The sequence below is a fragment of the Spinacia oleracea genome, chromosome 4 (genome assembly GCF_020520425.1).
Source record: "Spinacia oleracea cultivar Varoflay chromosome 4, BTI_SOV_V1, whole genome shotgun sequence".
In the NCBI taxonomy this organism is placed as follows: Eukaryota; Viridiplantae; Streptophyta; class Magnoliopsida; order Caryophyllales; family Amaranthaceae; genus Spinacia; species Spinacia oleracea.
This window is the reverse complement of record NC_079490.1, coordinates 159,389,729-159,411,465: the sequence shown is the minus strand read 5'-3', so window position 1 is coordinate 159,411,465 and position 21,737 is coordinate 159,389,729. Positions and strand designations below refer to the sequence as shown.

General features: G+C 34.0%; 2 protein-coding genes and 1 pseudogene across 6 annotated transcripts; all 3 read right to left on the bottom strand.

The window, feature by feature from the left end:
* Positions 1–304: 304 nt before the first annotated feature.
* On the bottom strand, positions 305–4,105 carry LOC110786222 (organic cation/carnitine transporter 7-like). Of its 5 annotated transcripts, none has more exons than XM_056826525.1 (7): positions 3,953–4,105; positions 3,790–3,866; positions 2,968–3,032; positions 2,788–2,857; positions 1,329–2,355; positions 1,034–1,236; positions 305–900 (listed from the first exon to the last, which is right to left on the bottom strand). In XM_056826525.1, the coding sequence occupies exons 5-7, from the start codon at positions 2,350–2,352 to the stop codon at positions 604–606; spliced, it is 1,524 nt and encodes a 507-aa protein (XP_056682503.1). In that variant the 5' UTR covers positions 2,353–2,355; positions 2,788–2,857; positions 2,968–3,032; positions 3,790–3,866; positions 3,953–4,105; the 3' UTR covers positions 305–603. The 5 variants fall into 5 exon arrangements, with proteins under 5 accessions (XP_056682503.1, XP_056682504.1, XP_056682505.1 ...); XM_056826526.1 differs by having other exon boundaries at positions 3,002–3,032; XM_056826527.1 differs by having other exon boundaries at positions 3,801–3,866.
* A 5,143-nt stretch (positions 4,106–9,248) lies between these two features.
* LOC110786229 (cytosolic sulfotransferase 11-like) lies at positions 9,249–10,718 on the bottom strand (annotated as a pseudogene).
* A 1,089-nt stretch (positions 10,719–11,807) lies between these two features.
* On the bottom strand, positions 11,808–19,014 carry LOC110786243 (organic cation/carnitine transporter 7). Its single transcript, XM_021990773.2, has 6 exons — positions 18,834–19,014; positions 17,070–17,338; positions 14,590–14,827; positions 12,975–13,506; positions 12,682–12,884; positions 11,808–12,298 (listed from the first exon to the last, which is right to left on the bottom strand). Exons 2-6 carry the CDS (start codon positions 17,336–17,338, stop codon positions 12,047–12,049), a joined length of 1,494 nt encoding a protein of 497 aa, XP_021846465.1. The 5' UTR covers positions 18,834–19,014; the 3' UTR covers positions 11,808–12,046.
* Between the last annotated feature and the right edge of the window lie 2,723 nt (positions 19,015–21,737).

Genomic DNA, 21,737 nt, shown 5'->3' with positions numbered 1-21,737 from the left:
ATATTATGACATATTGACATAAATACAAAATATTTGAGTTTGTACTAAATATAAAGAATCAACTAAAACGAATAAGAATTAAGGTGCAAGAAAATATAATAACAAACTTTGGTATGGATACACCTAATATAGTTATTTGTGTATTGGATACACAAGATTTGCCACGGGCCACGGGCCACGGCCATATCCAATTACAAAATTGGACTCAGATATCTAAATAAAAATTTATACTAGAAATTTCAATCAGTTAGAACCAAACAATATTTCACAAGTCTTCAGAAGGATTATGAAGATTAGTTCATAATTAACTTATAATTGTCGAAATTTTTGCATAGATTTCTGGGAAAAAGGTAAACATGAGTAGAGTTCTGAAAACTAGTTGATAAAATTCTGAAAACTAGTTGATAAGTTCTGAAAACTAGTTGATAAAATTCTGAAAACTAGTTGATAAGTTCTGAAAACTAGTACATAATTAATTAGTGGTTTAAAGTCTAGACTAAAGTTGGCTTTGAAACAAATAGTTATCCCAATGCCTAAAATAAACACCCGAATAAAAGGATGAGGTGTTTCCTAATTGATGTTGTTGTTGTAACTTGTAACGAACTATGCATTATCCACAGTAGGTGATAACTGCACATCCGAGTCTGGTTTGTGTGCTTTCTTTCTACTGTGCTTAGAACTACCCATTGTATCAGCCAATTCACGACCTTTTGTTTCATACGGAATCAGCAAAACTGCAACTGCTGCAGCCACCACCACCCCACAGAAAAACAACACAGCTGTCTTTTGATGACATCCTTGTACTAAGGCTACTGCCACCACTGGGCTAACCATCCCACCAATTCTTGCCATTGAACTTGCTGTCCCAAGCCCAGTATTTCTCACCGATGTTGGGTATATCTACATATATATATATATATATATATATATATTGTACAAATTCATTATAAGATCGAAACAATTATTACCAACAAGATTTACATACAAATGTTAGATATATTAATACTGATTTAATTTAATTTAATTTAATTACCTCAGGAGCAAATATGAAAGCAGTTGTCCAGGTTCCCATAATAGATGCTCGAGAACCAAACATAAGAACGGTTGTAATAGTTTCTGACCGTGGGACTACCAAAGGTATCAAGAATGCAAAACATACAACAAGCATCACTGCCATTGATATCTTACGCCCAAGTCGATCAATTAAGAGTCCAACAGCAACAAGCCCAGGAAGTTCTTTAACAATAAAACGTACAATTTATAAGCATGTCAATGAAAATGTAGTGATCGAAAAAGATTGTAAAAAATCATATTAAATCCAAACTTACCAGCAATACTAGTGATAAAGACATCCTTATAGTTGATACCAGCACCAGCACCAGCACTATGTGACTGTTGATGGTGTCCCAAAGAATTGCATACAATGTTTGTATTGTTGAGCTGAGTTGTAAGCAAGACGAGGCCATAGTAAGCTAAGGAATCTGCAAAGAAGACGAACCAAAGGAGCAAAGTTGTACGGGCTAGATTTGGTGAAAGGAGCAACATAAATGATTTTACTATGCTCATTTCTGAATCCTTGCAATTTTTAGGTACAACGTTATCTTGAGCTGGAGTAGTCTGGTCTTGGAATTCTAGTTCCATATCAGTGAGAAGAATACCAGTGGGTAATTCTTTGCCATTAACTTTAGCTATTTTTGCCAAGACTTGAAAAGCTTGGTCTTTTTTACCTTTGAAACACAAATACCTCGGTGACTCAGGCGTAATAAGGTAGAATACTAGTAAAATGAATGAGGGCAAGGCTGATAGACCCAACAGCCACCTCCATCCCAACCTGGGCATAACAACCCACGCCAAGGCGGCCTCAGTAATAGAACCAACAGTCCAAAAAGCTTGAAAAAGGACCAACCAAGTACCACGGCTAGGTGCAGGTACAAACTCTAAAAACCAGGTTAATAATACTGGACCAGCACCCACGCCACCACCTACAATACATCGAGCAACAAGCAAAACAACATAGTTTGGAGAAGCTGCACTTAGACAGCCAGCTGCAGCAGTTAATATTGCTGAGAACATATACCCTTTTCTTCTTCCAAATTTATCAGAAACAAGACCCCAAGAATATGCTCCAACGAGCATACCTGCAAATACAATGGTTGTTATGAGACTCTCCTCAGTAGAACTAAGCTTCCATTCAACTTTAACAGCTGGTCCTATGAATGATAATATCATCATCTCCATTGCTTCTGCTATCCATCCCATTCCGGCGTACGCAAGTACAAAGTATTGGTATTTTCCAAACCCCACTTTCACTAGTGCATCGTCCACACTATATGTTCCACTTCCATTCGTCATTTTCTACAATCCATACACGTACATTTTTAGATCATTAATTAGCTTTACATTAACCCAAACATACATCAAACTGGGACTGGGATCTTGATCGATCATTCTGCTTCACAATAATATTAATATTAATATATATTATTGTCCATCTAAAACCAACCATTTATTATTATCACACTGACTATAATAAATTAAACACCAATTTTATTAGATATGGCAACCATTTTTTTAATCAAAGTAAACCTATGAGAGAGTTCAACTTAAAATCACATTATTCCAGCAAGCAATTTGGATTATACACTCATTAGTCATTACATTCTAGATGTACAAATGAAATATATATTTCAACTTAAAAATTCTTATTCTTATTTTTATACTAATAATAAAACACGTTATATCTCGACATACGAACTATTGATCGTGTAGTTAGTTGTAAAAATATACCACTAGATTTGGAATACTATGTTGTTTTCACCGGCGATGAGGTCTGATGTAAGCAAACTTTCTCCCGAATCTGAAAATTTTACAATTATATTTATACCAAAATCATTGACGCATAAGTGAATTTAATTATAAAGAATTAAAAAAAATAATATGGATAATGGATTCGTTAAAAGTATATACCACCAGTTTCAACTCGTGATTCGAGATAACTTACGATAGTGGATTAGACGTATGCAATCTTATCCCTGAAAATTTGCATTAAACGAATTGTTACAAGTGCATAAAACATAAAATTGTTGCTATGTAAATATAGAAATGGAACAATAAAGGAGAGAGAAAATAAAATTAGAACTTACGAATTGTTAGACTATTTCATTTCACACCCTTAATTAAAAGTTTAAACCCCATTTCAAGCTACTTATAAACACCTAAAACCGAAAAACAAGAACTACTTCGTACCAGGATTTAAGGAGTATCCCTTGTAAATCGCAACGACCTCAGACTCAGTAAATTAAGTTTTATAAAACTCAAACAAAAAAAAAATTAAAAATTAAAATTTATAAACTATTATTATTTTTATTGTTATTATTTATTATAATTTTTGACGGGGTTATTATTATAAATTTAAAACACATTAATCATTCCCTAAAAAAAAGCCATGAATGAATCTATCATTCTTTCACTAAAAAATTTATTTACATACACTAACAAAAAAAAAATATGTCATTAACGACTGGAAATCCCGTCGCTAAAGGCCAATAATCGTTGATTAATGACGAGATTTCCTGTCGCGGATCGTCATAAAAGGGGTCGTCGTTAATGGAAAATCTCATCGTTAACCCGTCGTAAAAGACTTTTGCGACGGTTGTTCCCGTCTTTGTTTGGTTGTTAGCCCCGTCGCAAAAGACTTTTACGATGGGATTTTTGACCCGTCATAATTAAGTTGTGGTTAAAGATACAAGTCGGTACAACATGGTAATTTAAAAATCAAAAAACACATACCATTTACGTACTTGTTGGATAACAACGGGTTCAGAATATGCAAACTTTTTTTGACGAGAGAGTATGCAAACGTGACCCTGAAAATTTCATGAAAATAGACAATTTTTAGCGGACGATATGGTGAATTTTGGTACAACATATTTATCAACAATGAATTCCTTACCAATTGATTTTGAATGTCGTTTCTGCGACTAATCGATTAGACTCAACGTTGTTAGATCGACGAAGTCAGGAGTGCAAAATCTTAATTATCAATAAAAAAATTATGAGAAAGGAGAATTTTTTTGAGGGAGAAATAATGAGAAAGGATATTACGGAGTAGAAATGCGTGAATATTTTATAGGAAAATTATCACATCCCCAATAGAAAATAATAAATTAAGTAAAATAATACTTACTTGATAGTAGGATTTCAGTTATAGAGTATTACTAAGTCAGACTTTTTGTTATTTTTGGTATAGTGTACTACTAGTCACACTACTAAGCTCCTAATATTCAGGAAAGAACTACAGAGTAGTTTCTTTTTTTTCAAACATACTAACCACTCAAATGTGATAAATATTGTAGCATAATTTATATTCAAAATATCTTGGATTAGTGGTAAAGATTAAAGGCCTGTGTAGGATAGATATCAGGTTCGAATTCTCCGCCCCCATTTATAATTTATTTGCCTTCATGGTTCATTTGCACCAAAAATAATAAGGAAAATTTGGTAATATTAATCCAACCTTTGACCGATTTTCTTTTATTAAGCCCACCTACGACATATTTTTTAATAATCCCACCTTTATTACCCAACAACTTTTATTGGGCCCAACAGGTCATAAAACTGTTGTAAGCGGTATTATTTCTCTACATGGCAGTACTCTCTCTCGATATATTCAGTCATCATCATCAATTCATCACCATCTCGTTGACTTTTTCACCGATTACCGGCCACTTAAGCCCAATAAAAGTGGTCGGGTAGTAAAGGTGGGATTATTAAAAAAATATGTCGTAGGTGGGATTAATAAAAGAAAATCGGCCAAAGGTTGGATTAATATTACCAAATTTTCCAAATAATAATTGATTTTCACAAAGGCCCGTGTCATAAAGATCTTTACGGTCACTATTTTGTTGCTTGAACTACATTGACGGCATCACATTAATTCCACCATTATTTTACGTACGATCGTACCTCAACCTTCTAGCTATTTTACAATGTTCCCCAACCTCATTCCGACTACAACACCAAGACCTGCTTTACAATGTACCAACATTGTGGCTTGGCCGAAACACCTTATGTACGTAGGAGTTGTACTCCTCCACAACTGGCTTGTGTGTCTTGGCAGCAGTTGGGTCAAAGTATTGAGGCCCATAAACTTCCATTCTTTGGCAAGTCTAACACAAATTATAAAACTCGTTCCCACACCTCACGCTCAATCACCTACACACAAAAAACAAATATGAGGGGAGAATCACGAAATAAAAAGAAAATGAAAATAAATAAATAAATAATAATAATAATAGTAACAACTAGAAAGAAATAAAAATATAAAACAAATAACGAAACTACAATAACTAAACTATAAAATTATAAAAACAAAGAAGATAAATAAATTATGAAATTAAGTCCTAAAATCTAATAAAAATCGATTGAAACCTTAGTTAAACTATAAAATAATAAAATAAGAAATAAATGCTAAAAGGGATAAAAATAGATTAAAACAAAGAAAAATACCTTAAAACTACCCCTACGAGTGAATGTCACTCATCAAACTCCCCCAATCTAAGCTTTTGCTTGTCCTCAAGCAAAACAAGATGAAAAACGGGAAGAGAATGAGATTTATTCAAATAAAACGAAAATAAAGAAAATCAAGGATGAGAATATACACTAACTCACTGTCGTAGGAATCACGATTGCATTTAAGCACATGTAATAAGCTCTTTAAACCCCAAGATCGCTCAAGAGGGCGAGTGAGACAAAATCATTTAGTCTATCCAAATACACCCAAAAACGCTCATTTACGAATGGAGGGAAAGAATAATAATCCATTTTCTCAAAGAAAAACTAAAGAAAAGAAAATATATACATGGTACTAAAAATCTAGACCACAAATTTAATAGCATAAAATTAAACCATTTCCCCGGCAACGACGCTAAAATTTGACAGGCTAAAGTTGTATCACCTAATCAAAGATAAACCTAAGTCCACTAACAAGAAGTAAGGATCGTATCCACAGGGAAACATGCGTTCTTTCTATTACTAAAAACAAAGGTCTAGACTATTGGGAAACAAGAAAATGAGTTTGGTTTGATAATTAAAACTACGACGATAATAAAAAGGAAAGGAAATCATATATTAAAAGGTCTAGGGTGTAGGTTCACCGATGAATAACAATCCAGGAAGATAAACAATATTAATAATCAACAAGACAGTTAAGTATACTATTATGCTCTCTCGAATCGATACTAATCATAGATTTGAAATTAACAGGCTCTCTCGCTATGTATTAATCCCAATTCTACCTATTGAAACAAGCCTAAACATCAAATTGTATCTCTACAGCAGACCACGTTGTTCTACAGTAGACCTACGTTGGTCTATTAACGTGTAGACCAACGTTGGTCTACACGTAAGTAGAACAACGTTGGTCTACACATAAGTAGAACAACGTTGGTCTACAGTTGACCAACTTTTCATATATCTTCGGGAAGCTAAGCTGGAAATTTTAAAGTTATCCGGAACCCAACATGATTTATGGTGAAAATATGAAGTTGAGTTTACACATGAAGCTTTGAGGATTATACCAAAATAAGTTATCAAGAATTAGTCTGTCAATAAGGTTGATGATATCAATGAATGTTAGAAATTCGAAAAGAATTATGAATGATTGAGGAACGCAATGGAATTAAGAATACAAATCAACAAATGACATGTCTACAGGACCAGGTAGTCCGAACTAAGTTTTCTGGGAGCCATAGATTGTTTCTACTAAAGGCACGCTTGATGGCTTAGCATTATCCGCAAAATCCGAGGTATGTCGACTTAAAATATAAAGGATAAGTAACAAAGTCATATGTCTAACGATGTATTTCTAGTCACGTGATTGGACTCGAACCCATGCAACGAACGTGGTCAACGAAGTTATTTGACATAAAAGAAAAGATTGAAGATCGAAATCAAAACGAATCGAGTAATGAAAGTCAACGACAAGATTCCTTCAGCAAAGAAGCCCAATACCAAAAAAAAGCGAAATATCTTCAAATAGTCGCCTAAGAACGATATGATGTACGAATCACTATGATTTTTGTGAATGTGTAATGTATCAACCACACTAGTGGAAAATTGTTCATTTGCCTCGCCATATTTGTGTCGCACATATAAACATGTGACGCAAATGTTAAATTTTATCCTAAAAACTTGTTATCGGCGTCGCAGTTTTAATTTGATTGACGCAAATGAGTGTTTGTCTTGAAAAAAAATTGATTACAACTCCTTTGCGTCGCTAGTTTATAATACTGTGACGCAAGAGTTTCTGAAATTTAATTATTACCTTTTCCCCTTTTTTTTTAATTTGGTGCGACGCAGTCACCTATTGACCTACCTGCTCCTATTCCCTTTCTCTCTCATACATTTCCTGCCTCCCCTGTACAACTCTTTCTCTCTCGTATTTTCCGGATCTCCATTGTTGAAGCTCCAAATCTTCTCTGTCTCTCCTCATTTATTTCTTCATTTATTGCTTGATTTATTTTGTTTTATTAAGTTTTATTGTTTTTGTTTAGTTTAACGATTCATGTTTAGATTAGTTGTTATTATTGGATCAACATCATCAGCAATCCCCGCCGTTCATCATTGAGTGTCATTCATCATCCAATTCATTCTAAGGGGTCCAATTCGCTGGTAACCGTCAATCAATCAAAGTCGTCCATTTTCATTAATTCCGTACATCAATCCGCGCTCAATTGTTCGACCGAACACAAGGGAGGTTCGGCCGGTCTTACTTTTGGTTTGGGCGAATTCCATTCAGGTTCGACCGAACCTCATACTTGCAGGAACTTTTCTACATTTCGGGTTCGAACGAACCAATTACTCTGTTTTATCCTCTTTTCTTGGATGAATTTTGTTGCGATTTTGGGGCTTGTTGTTGCGTGGTTGTGGGTTGTTGACGCCGGTTATTCGAAGAAGGTAGTAGGAGATGAGGGAGTGTGGGCCGCTTTTATATTCTCAAGGTGAGATGAGAGGATAAGACAAAAAAAACAAAAGCTTTTGGGTTGTGGCCATGTTAGTCAGCAAATTTGGGTATGGGGCATGGAATTAGAGTTGGTTAATGTAATATTCTTGGGCTCTTATTCACGTGAAATTCTTTGGGCTTCTACCAGGGGCCAGACCCCATGTGGCCCCTGCAGAAGATCTGTCTCTGCACAATTGGGCTTCTCATTCTCAAAAAATATCAGGTTTCAACATCTTCACGCTACTCATATTAGTGCAGCTATAATACCTATTTCGGTGGCATTGCATTTTTTATTCAACCATAGGAAAAGATCCGCAAAGGAAGAAGAGAGGCATGCCTCTACCTACATATGTGATACATGTAGCCAAGAATAAACTTACAAGAGAATCTTGTACACTAGGTGTACAAATCACACTGATCTGGAGACAAAAAAATAAAAATAAAAAAAACAAATTCTCTCAAGTGTGAACAAAAATAAATCATAAACATGAAAAATTAAAAATCTAACCAAACTCTGAGCTAGATCTTCAACTTCCAGAGTAATATCAAGGGTCGAATCTGATGAAACTCTAGTTACTTGGAGGGATGGACCTTGAATTCTAAGGGTGTGTTCTGTTCAACTTATTTGACCTGAACTTATCTGAACTTATCTGATCTTATCTGAACTTATCTGAACTTATCTGATCTGAACTTATCTGAATTTATCTGAACTTATAGGAACTTATTGAAACTTATTGGAACTTATCTGAACTTATCTGAACTTATTGGAACTTCTTGAAACTTATTACATATAAATATATAATAAATGATAAATGATAAATGATAAATGATAAATGATAAATAATAAATGATAAATGATAACTGATAAATGATAAATGATAAATGATAAATAATAAATAATAAATAATAAATAAATAATAAATAGTAAATAGTAAATAGTAAATAGTAAATAGTAAATAATAAATAATAAATAATAAATAATAAATAATAAATAATAAATAATAAATAATAAATAATAAATAATAAATAATAAATAATAAATAATAAATAATAAATAATAAATAATAAATAATAAATAATAAATAATAAATAATAAATAATAAATAATAAATAATAAATAATAAATAATAAATAATAAATAATAAATAATAAATAATAAATAATAAATAATAAATAATAAATAATAAATAATAAATAATAAATAATAAATAATAAGTAATAAATAATAAATAATAAATAATAAATAATATTATTATTATTAATATTGCAACTTATTGGAACTTATTGTAACTTATTGAAACCTATCTGAACTTATCTGAACTTATCTGAACTTATTGGAACTTATCTGAACTTATCTGAACTTATTGGAACTTATTGAAACTTATTGAAACTTATCTGAACTTATTGGACCTGAAACTTATTTTTTTAAGGTGAACAGAACGCACCCTAAGCCAGAACCAAGAAACTTGTGTTTTCATCAGTTGATCTAATGTTTGAAACATAGAAGGACTTAAATGATTAGCCCAATCACCAATTTCACCCTTCCTAAAGAAAGTGGCAGTTTTCCCAGTCTTATTCACCTCTAATTCCTTCAAATTTGTCCAAATTTGTCAAGCTACAAAGCTTCAAAATATCCATAATAACCCCTTGTTTCTCCTCTTCTAAACTAAACTCACATCCTAAGAAGTTTGCAATTTTCTTCATCTCTGTAATCCCATCCTCTTTTAAATCCTCGTACTTGAGAAATAACACCTTTTCCGGCCTCACCAATCTCTGGTTCCAATACCCTAACACGTGATCCCAGTGTGGTCCACCTGGTTCCATACCCCTACAATATAAATCAAAATAAGTTTCAAATGAAACTTTCTTGTTAGTCTCCTCTAGCTCATTCGAAACCGTAAAGTACCACCCTGAAACAAGTACATCAAATGGGTTTCGAGCAATATACACTATTTTGCACGAGGATTCCTTTATCGACGCAGACAGTGCTTCATAAGGATCGTGTGTGGCGACAAACCTCAGGGGGACTCAGACTCAGATCATCAGGACCATCAAGATCATCTGGATCATCAGGATCATCAAGATCATCTGGATCATCAGGACCATCTGGATCATCAGGACCATCAAGATCATCAAGATCATCTGGATCATCTGGATCATCAGGACCATCAAGATCATCTGGATCATCAGGATCATCTGGATCTGGGCTCAAATTCCAAACAAAGGGTACTAGCTCGTGTGGGTTTTGACTTTTGAGTGAGCAAAGGGTGATTGGTATTCGTAAAATGGGTAACCAAGTAGTGCCACATTTTGGCTTGCTTGTTAAGATAATATCGGTGTCTTGAGCTTTGAAACGTCGTTGAGCTATGAGCTCGGATATGAATCGGAAGCAGCTTTGTAGGTCGCCAACATCCTTGGTATAAACAAAGCTCAATACCTCGGATTTCTCTGTGTTTTGGAAGTTTGTCTATTAATTGTTTTTCTTCCAACTCTAATTGAATGCTGTTTTTTTTCCATCTTTCTTGGAGGTTATTAACTTAATACTTCACTTATTAGTGTTTGAGACAATGTCTAGTGGACCTCTTCTTATAGACTTATAGTGTAGGATGCAGCCATTTATTAGTTCCAAACTTCCGAGGCTTAAAAATCAAGGAACCTAGATTGATCAATAATTCAATACAGGGCCCGGGGAAGCTTGCTCTTGGAGAAACATCATTTTCCATTTCTGTTTGCTTGCTATTGGACAAATACTCCGTATAATTTTCCCTTTTCAGCTTCTCCATACGGACCACAAGGAAGTATTTTCGAATATCAGATATGTGTTTGCAAATACATATTATAGCAAAAGACAAAATATGAAAAAAGGACAAAAAAGAAATTAAATGGTAAATATTACTTTTTCTTTTTACAAAATGGTACTATTTTTTACAGAATGATACTTTTTTTTACAAAATGGTACTTCCTATTTTGTCTTTTAGTTATTTGTCTTTTAGTTATTTGTCTTTTAGCTGATATGTGTGTTTTCACACATATCTGATATGCGAAAAAACAACCTCTACGGACCACTCGTCCAGACCATATGTTTTAATTTTGTTTTGCTCTCACCAACTTGCTGCTCTTGTTAGAAGAGATTCTCAGGTTTCCACATCACCATGTCCAAGTAAGTAAGAGGTCCATGTGTTTTTTACTGTACAATTTCATTTTTTCCCCAAAATCATTATAATTTTTATTCACCTTTTCTTTTATGCTTTGTTATTCGTTTGCTAACACATCACCGTTTGCCCCAAATACTTACTCCTTCACCCTCCTCCCTTTACTGTTTTTGAATTTTGTCATTTTGTGAATTATTGGAAGGAAAAATTATGTGAATTCATGGAAAAGAAGGAAGTAGGGGAAGAAAATGTCAGAAATATTATCGTTGTGGCCCCCACATAACGTTTTCATCTATTTTCCATTTTCAAGTGGTAAAATACAAATTTTAATTATTTTTTTAGGTGGTAAAATACAAGTTTTAATTTTTAGGTGATAAAAAAACAATTTTTTGATTTTTTAGATGGTAATTAAAGAATTTTTTCCTTAAATAATCGACGTTTTTAGCAAACCAAAGTAACTTCTAATTTGGTAATTTCAAGTATTGCTCTAAAATATTTGTCATTGTTATGGAATTTAATGCTAGATATGAAACCATGTCTAGAAGAAGAAATCTGGTATTTTCAAGGGAAAGTTAGAAGGGACCATAATTTTAAGAGAATTTCAGCTAGGAAAAAAAATAGTGCTTCCCATACAATCTATACAACCAAAAGGCTTCTACAAGAACAAGAAGATATTTCTTCTTTTTTAATTATTATTACTGTAGTTTATAAGAGATGCAAAAAATCAGTACAAGGAGATAACAAATCAGTACAAAGAGATCCATAAAAATAAGAGACAAGACAACAGATTGAAATCTGGAACCTAATGTGTCCAAGACCTCAGTCTTGACAACTAGGCCACGACCTCATTGGCTTTTACGAAGAAGAACACATACATGAACTACATAAGAATTTAGGCTACTAAGCGTTCATAGGTACTGCTATCGAAAAAGCTATCTGTCAACTCGCGGCCCATGGTTTCAATAGGAAACAACATGACACAGATCCCAGAAAGTAATACCACACCGAGGAAAAGGAGAATGGAAATAGTTTGATGACATCCATGTATCAGGCTTATAGCTACCATTGGAGCGACCATTCCACCAATTCTTGCCATCGAACTCCCAAGTCCAACACCAGTACTCCGCACAACTGTTGGGTATATCTGCATTCATAATATATACATGCCATGTTATCACTTTTACAGTTATTCATATATAAACAAGAAAACTGACACAATCATCAAAGAAACGCAAGTTTGGCAGCTGATCGAGATGTGCAAGTAGTAAAACTAGTGTATGCCACTGATCGAAATCTCAGTTTCCACATACTTCCTTCAACCAAGACCCTCATCTTATCAAAAATCAAAACCTAATCTTAGCAAACACCAGTAGCTTCTGAATTTGTGCATGTTTATTTGACTTAAACCCAAGATCAGCAAAAAAAGATGAAATGTTACAGTTCCTTAAAATAATGCTTCTCTGGGAATTTAAAAGCAAGCAATATTAACACTAAAAAGATGGGCATATGTTATTCTCTTTGGTTTACCTCTGGGGCATATAAAAACATGAGTGTGAAAGATCCCATAATGCATGCTCGAGCTCCAAAGAGCAAAGCTGTTGTTAGACCGTCTGACTGATGGTGCATAAGCGGCAACATGAAGAGGAAACATAAAAAGAGCAAAGCTGCCATTGAAACTTTACGACCAAGTCTATCAACAATGACAGCAGCAAGGACCAGGCCAGGAATTTCTACAGCAATTGAAAGAAGCACATTAGCCACTGCTTATCAATTATCATGTCAGCAGAAGGGTTAATACCAAAAAAAAAAAGAACACTTACCAGCAAAGCTAGTAATAAAGACATTTCTGTAATTGACATTGGCAGACTCTTGTGAACCAACTTGTCTTAGATGGCATGTACTGTCAGTCTTGTTTAACTCCGTGGTCAACAGCACAAGGCCATAGTAAGTAAAGGCATTTCCGAAAAATACTACCCATAAAAGCAAGGTTGACCTAATTAGTTTTGGTGAAAGAAGCATTGACAATGATTCAAGCATCCCCGTGTGAGGACTATCTTGAGAATTGGGAGGAGGTGCAACTCCTGCTTGTACACTTTGTAACAATGGTTTACGTTCTGGAGGAACACCACTTAACTGCTCAATTTCCATATCAGAGCAAAGATCACCAGATGGCAACTCTGTTTTATTAACTTTGGATATCTTCTCCAATATTCGCATGGCACCCTGTTTTTCGCCTTTCAGAACCAAGTACCTTGGAGATTCAGGAACCACAAAATAAAACACCAGCAAAAGAAATGCAGGCACTGCAGACAGAGCAAGAAGCCACCTCCATCCCAACCATGGCATAACAATCTGCCAACACAAATGATGGAAGTACAAAAAAAGGCATCACTATTCAAGTTTGTGCTAATGTTAATACACAGTGTAGGATTTCATATTCACCTGAACTAAAAAAAACAAAACTATATGTATTAACCAAGATATACATGTGAATTGAATGTTCTTTCATTTCTCTTTTACAGAACAATATTTATATAATCTCTATAAAAACAAAAGGCAAATCAAGCGACAGATCTATTACCGGGCCAAAATAGCATGTAAAGAACAAATAATAGTTTAAACCACCAAGGTAAAAGACGCCAAAAAAACTATTATACTCCTTCCGCTCGATACTAATATCTATATTTCCCTTATTTGAATGTTTCAATAACATGTACCAGTAGCAATTAATACTAGAACAGAGGAAGTAGTAAACTCATATAAAATCCAACACACGAAAGTAAAGCAACAGAGAATAGGTCATGGATAAAAACAGAACAGTTCGGAGGATAGTTGCATCAGTTATTCAGTTTTCCATTCTATTCAATCCTGGCCCCAGATATGAATATCATTGATGACCTGTCTTACCAAATTGTTTGGCCTTCTCGATGCTTTACGGAAAATCTCCTATTTCTCTTCCCATGGAACATGAAAGTAGTAAGCAGCAGTTCTCAAGGTAGCCTTTGCGATCTTGGCTTTTGAAGCTTTATCCTAGCAGTTCTTAATAAACCAACCAATCACATCAGGCCACAAACAAGAAAATAAAGAATTTCAACCGTTTCACAGGGACTTGTGGTTTCCGTGATTGCGATCCTAATGTCACTAATAAGAGTTGTTTTATCTCTCCGGAAAATCCCATCAGGTATCAGACGATTCAGATACGGTTTTATAGTGGGAATTGACGAAATCAGCAATGTGGAATGCAAGTACGTTAGGAATTGTGGTATCTAACAACTAATGCAAGAAGATGATGATTTAATACAAAAGGGTGGATAGCTAGCTTCAGTTTCTATCTAACATTTAATTACAAATATTTAAACTAATGGAACAAATATGTACAAAACTTGGTTTCATAGATTCAAAGCACAAAGAACCATAGTAAAACCAGCAACATACCCATGCAATGCCAGCCTCTAAGACTGTACCAACAGTCCAAAATCCTTGGAAAATAATCATCCAAGTGCCTCTCCTTGGCGCTGGCACAAACTCTAAAAACCAAGCCAATAATACAGGACCACCTCCGACACCAACACCAACCAAACAACGGCATGTTATTAATGTAATGTAGTTAGGAGCAACTGCACTTAGAAGACCAGATATAGAAGTAATCATCGCTGTAGCCAAAAATCCTTTCCTGAAAGGGAATAATAAATAAAAAGAGAACATTCAATGGAATAATTTGGAACAGAAATGTATACGTTTAGAAAACCATAGAGGCACCAGCATGAGAGCAAGTTGCAAGAGCTATTCGACAATTAATTTTCAATGAAGTATAAGCAGGTGTACTTCAGTGTTCTACCAAACCTTCAAGTCCAGATGGTTGGATTAGTATTATAATGTACTTAATTTGACATAAGCTATTATGATGGATTAGAATTAAAGTTTCTCATAAATCAGCATGCAGTTTTTATTTATTGTAGCATATGGTCATTGCACCCCAAATTCTAGGAGATACATAACTGATTACACTGATCTCGGTAGATACCAATTCAAAGGACCAGAAGTATGACTAACATGTTCGATTGAACATCATTCTTGCCCAAGGTTATATGTTTTGTTTAAGCCAACTCAGCCCAGACCGAATAAAAGAGCCAATCAGGAAGAGGTGTTCCAAATTGCAGGGAAAAAGTTTCACAACACAGAGGTAATGTTCATGTTAACATATTAGTCTTAAGAAGTTAGGTAGAGGTTTATGTATTTGGATCCCCCACACCCCACCTTTGGCAGGTTGCTATTAATATTGTTGTATTACTACATTTTTTCAAATATAATAACCAAATAACCTACTGAGGTGATATTATTGTTGTATTACTGCATTTTTCAAAGACAATTATCAATTTGAGGTAATGTTGGTGCATGGGTGCATCAACCCTAGTGTACGCAAGACAAGTGTTATCTATGATTCAGGTAAGGTGGGAATGTAAACTAAATGCATACATTTTTTTCAATTTCCGGACAATTTGTGATATTTTGCTACAATTGAAAGTTAGAATGAGCTTTCAAGCAACATCACGGAAAGAGAGTCCACAATAAACAAGAAAGAATTAATAAGGCCAAAAGAACCAAAGAGAAGGAGGGGGGCGAATGATCAAGCACTACAACCTAGAATGCCATGCAACAATTCGTCTTAGAGTTTTTATACGAGTATTTAATTACCTTCATGCAAAGAATATACTTCGTATTTTATAACTTAAAAAAGCTCACGGGTGAAGTTATTTTGTAGCCATGAGGCCCATGATGACCTTATAATGATCAGACTTAAGTCGGAAAAACAGTAAAATGTAAGAACTAAGAAGCAGATTTATGAAGGTTTTAAAAGCTTATAATTGTGTGTCTGCACTTCAGTGCTTTAATGGCATATGGAATGGAGTCTAAGAATCAAATAAATGACTCTCTTGTCAAACTGCTTTGTGCCATGTAGTAACATGGTTGGAACGGGAATATAATGCCTGGCATATGAAATTTTGGAAGCCACAGACTTGACTGTTGGTTACAAAGAGAGTAATTTCGTCTAAGTTTAATATAGTTCCTATTTTCGACGATTTGAGAACCACAGATTCCACAAAGCAGAAAACTAAGGTATTCCTTGGTAAAATAGTAATCTAACTTAATCACCCTGATTCGAACTTAGAATTAAAACGTTAATATACATCCCAATCAGGAAATGATCTTCTTTAGACAGCTAAAAGCAAGTCAAATGGATCCATAAGAAACAGAAACTAAACGACGGCTGACTAGCAAGTTGAGGCAAAATAGAGAAGCATGCTTGTATAGGCTTTGGTCTCAATGTCTGCTTCATGAAATTCAATATGCGTACTTTTATCTCTTTGTTTTTATGTATTCTGCCAAATGTTTTAAGTATTACAAGGGCTCTATGAATAAACTCTGAGCTAATCCAGTCTAGGGCATAAGAATTTGACGGACATTGACACGGAAGGGAGAGGTCATATATTCAAACTTCTAGCTGTGTATACCGAAGTTTAGACTGTGCTGAAATAGTAAATCCACATTGTGAATCGCTGGAGTTAGGAAGGTTTAGATTGTCTTAATTAGTAAATTGGTATATCCTATACGTTAGGAAAGTTTTTATATCCTATGATGTGTTTGCATATTTCCTGCAAAAAATTATTTTCTTTAAATGTGTGATACTGTGATATATTGACAGAGATATATCTGAGTTGTCGTGATTTATTACATGCAGCTTCCTATTTCTAATTCCTAACTCCTATTGCCTTGAGACACTGTGTGCTTGGTTCCATGTTGGCCTGTATCATGAGGTCGCTGACCCCTTCGTATGTTCACAAGTTGCAAAAACCAAATGGGGGAAGGAAAAAGTATACTTATAATACAAGGATATAATTCACAGCAGTATGTACCTTCTTCCAAATCTATCCGAAATTACACCCCACGTATATGCCCCAAACAGCATGCCAGCAAACACCACAGTGGTGATAAGGCTCTCTTGCTCTGAAGTAAGATTCCATTCAGTCTGTACTGCTGGTCCAACAAACGAAAGAATCATCACTTCCATGGCTTCTGAAATCCATCCTAGTCCAGCATAAATAAGAATAAAGGATTGGTATTTTCCAAATCCTAAGCTCAGAAGAGCATCATCCATGCTATAAATCTCCATCCGATCCGCCATCTAAAAGTAAATAAAAGAGAAAGTGGCTAAAAATATTATTCATTGATCCAAAATGACTTATGGTACATAAGTAGTTGCTCTCAAAAATGTCATAATACAAATGCAATATACATTTTCAATAAAAAGAACATTACCGCAACTATGCATCATATTAGTAAATAGTAATTCCTAATATTTCATTATCATAGTTAAAAAAAAACCTAATTTTCAGATTCTATTTATCATACAACCAACTAATACAAAGTACTGCATAAAAGGTCATCCCCGAATTACCCTTTACATATAGAAGTTACTCACCAAACTATGATACCGAGTGATACTTGACATTATTGATCACCAAATAGCAACAAATCAAAATATCATGCTAACATTAAAGAGGTACCATTTGATCACTTTCACAATTCACATGTGGTAGGAAAAACTTTATACATGAAAGACAACCACAAAATCCATATCTTTATACTTTGTATGTATCATTGAAGAAGATTTAGTACACACAGCCTAAAATAGGCAAGTAATATTTCACCAGTATTCTAAAGCATAGAAGTGATATTGCACCAATATCCAAGTCAAAAGTTCACATGAAACAAGAAATGGTTAAATTAAATGACAATTATTAAGAAAAGCCCGCGTATTACACTGCAAACACATTATCGCGGGAATTATGTTATTGAAACAGTTATTAGCAGTGCTCTCTATCGTAAGCAATCAAAAATATCAAAATCGACGAAATCAATGAATGAAATTAGTCTTGAACCACAAAAACAACAAAATAAGAAGAAATAACCAGTCTGCTTGATGGTCAACCAGGTCAGTAGTACAAAAAAAACAGGTGCAAATTACAGGTTTGAATTTTTATTTTTTTACCCCATATTATGAAAGAAGTTGAGTGATACAAGAAACAGGCACATTGACTTAGAATGTGGCATCATCAAAGCATCAACCAATTGATTTCGATCTTTAAGTACAAGATTAACTAATGTCATATAATAACTAACAGCATAATTGAAGATCCAACAGCATTTGTGACAGAAGTTAATTGCCAATTAGCAGAAAGATTAGCAATAAACCTTCCTAAAAAAAGTGGAAATCCCTGGAATGCCGCAATCATTAATTGATTTCTTTGTTTTTTGTGATGATTAGAAATCACTGCTATTAAAATAAAGGGAAAATCCAAGTAATTTGGATCATTTTCTAGCAGTTTTCTGATTATAATAAATAAAACCTATAAACAAAACTCAATTCCACATCAAATTAAAAAGTAAAAAAATACCCAAGTAGTAAAACATCAATTAATAAAAACAAAAATAAAAACCCGAAAACTAAAATTCAAGTCAATAAGATTAAACCCATAATTTATGCTAACAATAATACTGTTTGGTCTAAAACACAACAATTCATCAATAATTAAGCTAAGATTCTAAAACAAATAGTAAATTAATTGACAGAAGAAGAAGAATTAGAAGTAATCATACAAATTAAGAAGAAAATTAACCTGGGTATGAAATTGCAGATGAACTTGGATGAATTTTAATTTAAACGGCTGAAACAGAAGCAGAGGTGAAAAGCAAGCAGGTGTATGTGGCACCCTTTTAATGCTTTGGCTGATTGTTTTTTGTTTGGGATTTAAAGGGCCCAGATTAGTGGGGAGATCATCGCAAATCTCAATTATTATTATTCCAAAAAATACCTTGGAATTGGATTGGTGGTATCTTTTCTTATATCATGTGGCTTTTCCCTATTTGTCACCCTCTACAAAAAATAATTAAAAATATATCATCTACTCCCTCCGTGTCTATTTATTCTTTACGTTTGGCATTTTGTACGCGTTTTAATGAATAATTAATATGCATTTATATTTCTCTATTTTTTTAATTTAGATAAGGTAAATTACTTTTATTTATAATGTTTTCACTTTTATCAAAATTCTGATATTGGGAAAATAAGAAAAATTTAATGTCCCAATGAAAAAAATGTGAGAGATTAAATGACTAAATTAATTTAATTAGTTAAAATAATTATTGGACACAAATTTTGATAGAATATTAAAGCATTTATGTGAGAATATAAAAGGAAATGTAAAAACATTTTGGAACACCCAAAAAGGAAAACGTAAATAACAAAAAGAAACGGAGGGAGTATTTCATTATTTGATTTATTTCTAAAATAATTTAGTAGTCTCTAATATAGAGCTCTACTGGTTGTAGAAAAAGGTTATAGCTGATTATGGTCATGTTCGACACTAACTTTTAAGTGAGTAATGTTGTTTATTAAGTCGGATTTGAGGTTGGGGATTAAGGTAGAAGTTGGAATTTAAAGTAGAGTTATTAAAACTTAAAAGTACAAATTATAGGGTTTGAGTTGACTTTTAGATATTACTAAGGTGACGTTTGGTTGCTCATACGAAGTAAAAGTTTCTATAAAGAAGATTCTCACATATATTACTATTCCGTACGAAATAGAAAATGTTGTTTGGTTAAACATGACAAGTTTCACTTACCTAAAGAATCTAAGTAAGCTACGTTCTCCATTTTGTGGGAATAGAAGTTCATATGAAGTCTGACTTCCCAGATTTTTGCAAACCAAACAACAGTATAATTTGAGACGGAGGGAGTAAGAATTATTTTTAATTCGATGAGTTCATGATAATTGAAGATGATTCAACAAACAAATTAAAGAAGCATAAGGGAATTTGACCACACATATACCAATACGCCAAATGTTACATGGGCCATATGATATGATCGTAGTCCCTGATTACCCTCTCTCTACTGGAGCTGGCAAAATCAAACCAAAAACAAGTTTGGGGTGTTAGTTAACTGATTTTGATCCGTTTCAGATAAAATAAAAATTTCATTCGGATTTCAGGAGTCGTATTTACTACTTCTTTTATCCCTTAATACTCGTACCGTTTTAATTGGACACGCTTATCAATGCACAATTTTTACTATTAATACTTTTAACTACATATTATAAAAACTTATAAAAATATTAATATTTTGAAATATATATTAATATGAAGCCAACAATATATTAAATACTAACATTTGTTTTCGTATATTAGAAATAAAATAGAGTCAAAGTGAATTATTTGAATGGTGTAAAAAGTCAAAACGATGCGAGTATTAAGGGACAGAGTGTAAAAAGTCAAAATGATACGAGTATTAAGGGACAGAGGGAGTACTCCGTATTTCCGACGGTATTTTTTTTGGAGTCACACTTTTTATTTTTGGTAACTTTTATACCCACCCCTCAATAGTTGATTATTTTTTTTACTTTCCTATGACCCCACTTAAATCATAAATAATTCTATTTTTATTGTCAACTACTAATCATTATTATATCAAATTCAACTATTTTTCCTTAATACTTGTGACGGTCAACACGTGACTCCTAAAAAAATATGGAGGGAGTATACATTACAATTTGACTTGCACGAGGTTGAGTTGATTTTATTAGAATAACGGTTTTTCTAACGTGTGCCCAACAAAACAGATTCATAATAAATATTTGATGTTAAAATATATATGGAGTATACAAGTTTTAAAAGGTATGTTAACTATTTGATTTGTGAAATAATAAAACATACGGAGTACCTTATTTTAACTCTAATCAGTTTTATCACTTTTTTCCTAATTTCTCACTAGATTTATTTTAGCCAATTTTCTAAGGAAAATTAAATTCTAATAATCCAACCTTTGTCCGTTAATCCATTAACAGTCCCATCTATGATGTCACCCATTTTCTTTTAACAACCCCTTTTAAATGGCGACCTGCTAATTCAAGTCAAATGTCCTCGTGGCATTGACCGTTGTGATTTTTGCAGGTTCCCTTCTTTTAAACTTCATCTTTCCCATTTTCCTTCTTCTTCGTCTCTGTCATTCTCAAAATAAGTGGAGCGTCGGCGCACCGCCGGATGATGGTTGCTGGCGACGGTGCGTGCAACTGCTGTTGTGCGGGTGAGAGAGGGCGGGCGGAAAGGAACGATGGTGCGCCGACCGTGTAGGTGGTGGTTCTGTGTCGGCGTAACAGTTGTTGGTGGTGCGGTGGGGTGATGGCGAGGGGAAAGGGTGTCGTGGGTGAGGGCGAGTTTGTCGGTTGGTGCTGGCGTGAGGGAAGGTGTGCGGGCTGGTGGTGGCCGGCCGTAGGTGGTGGTGTGCCAACCTTTTGTTTCTGGTGGTGGCGGATGATGGGCGAGGGGAGAAAGCGAGGAGGGAGGGAGTGGCGTCGGGGCTGAAAGAAGGTGGCTTGAATTTTTATTTTATTTTTTATTTTTTATTTTTTATTTTTTATTTTTTTATTTTTATGAATAAGTGTGGGCGGCAAATCCAACGTGGCAGAGGAGGGTTGAGTGGGTTGAGTGAGTCAGCATAAAACTTAAAAAAAGAAAAGGGTAAAT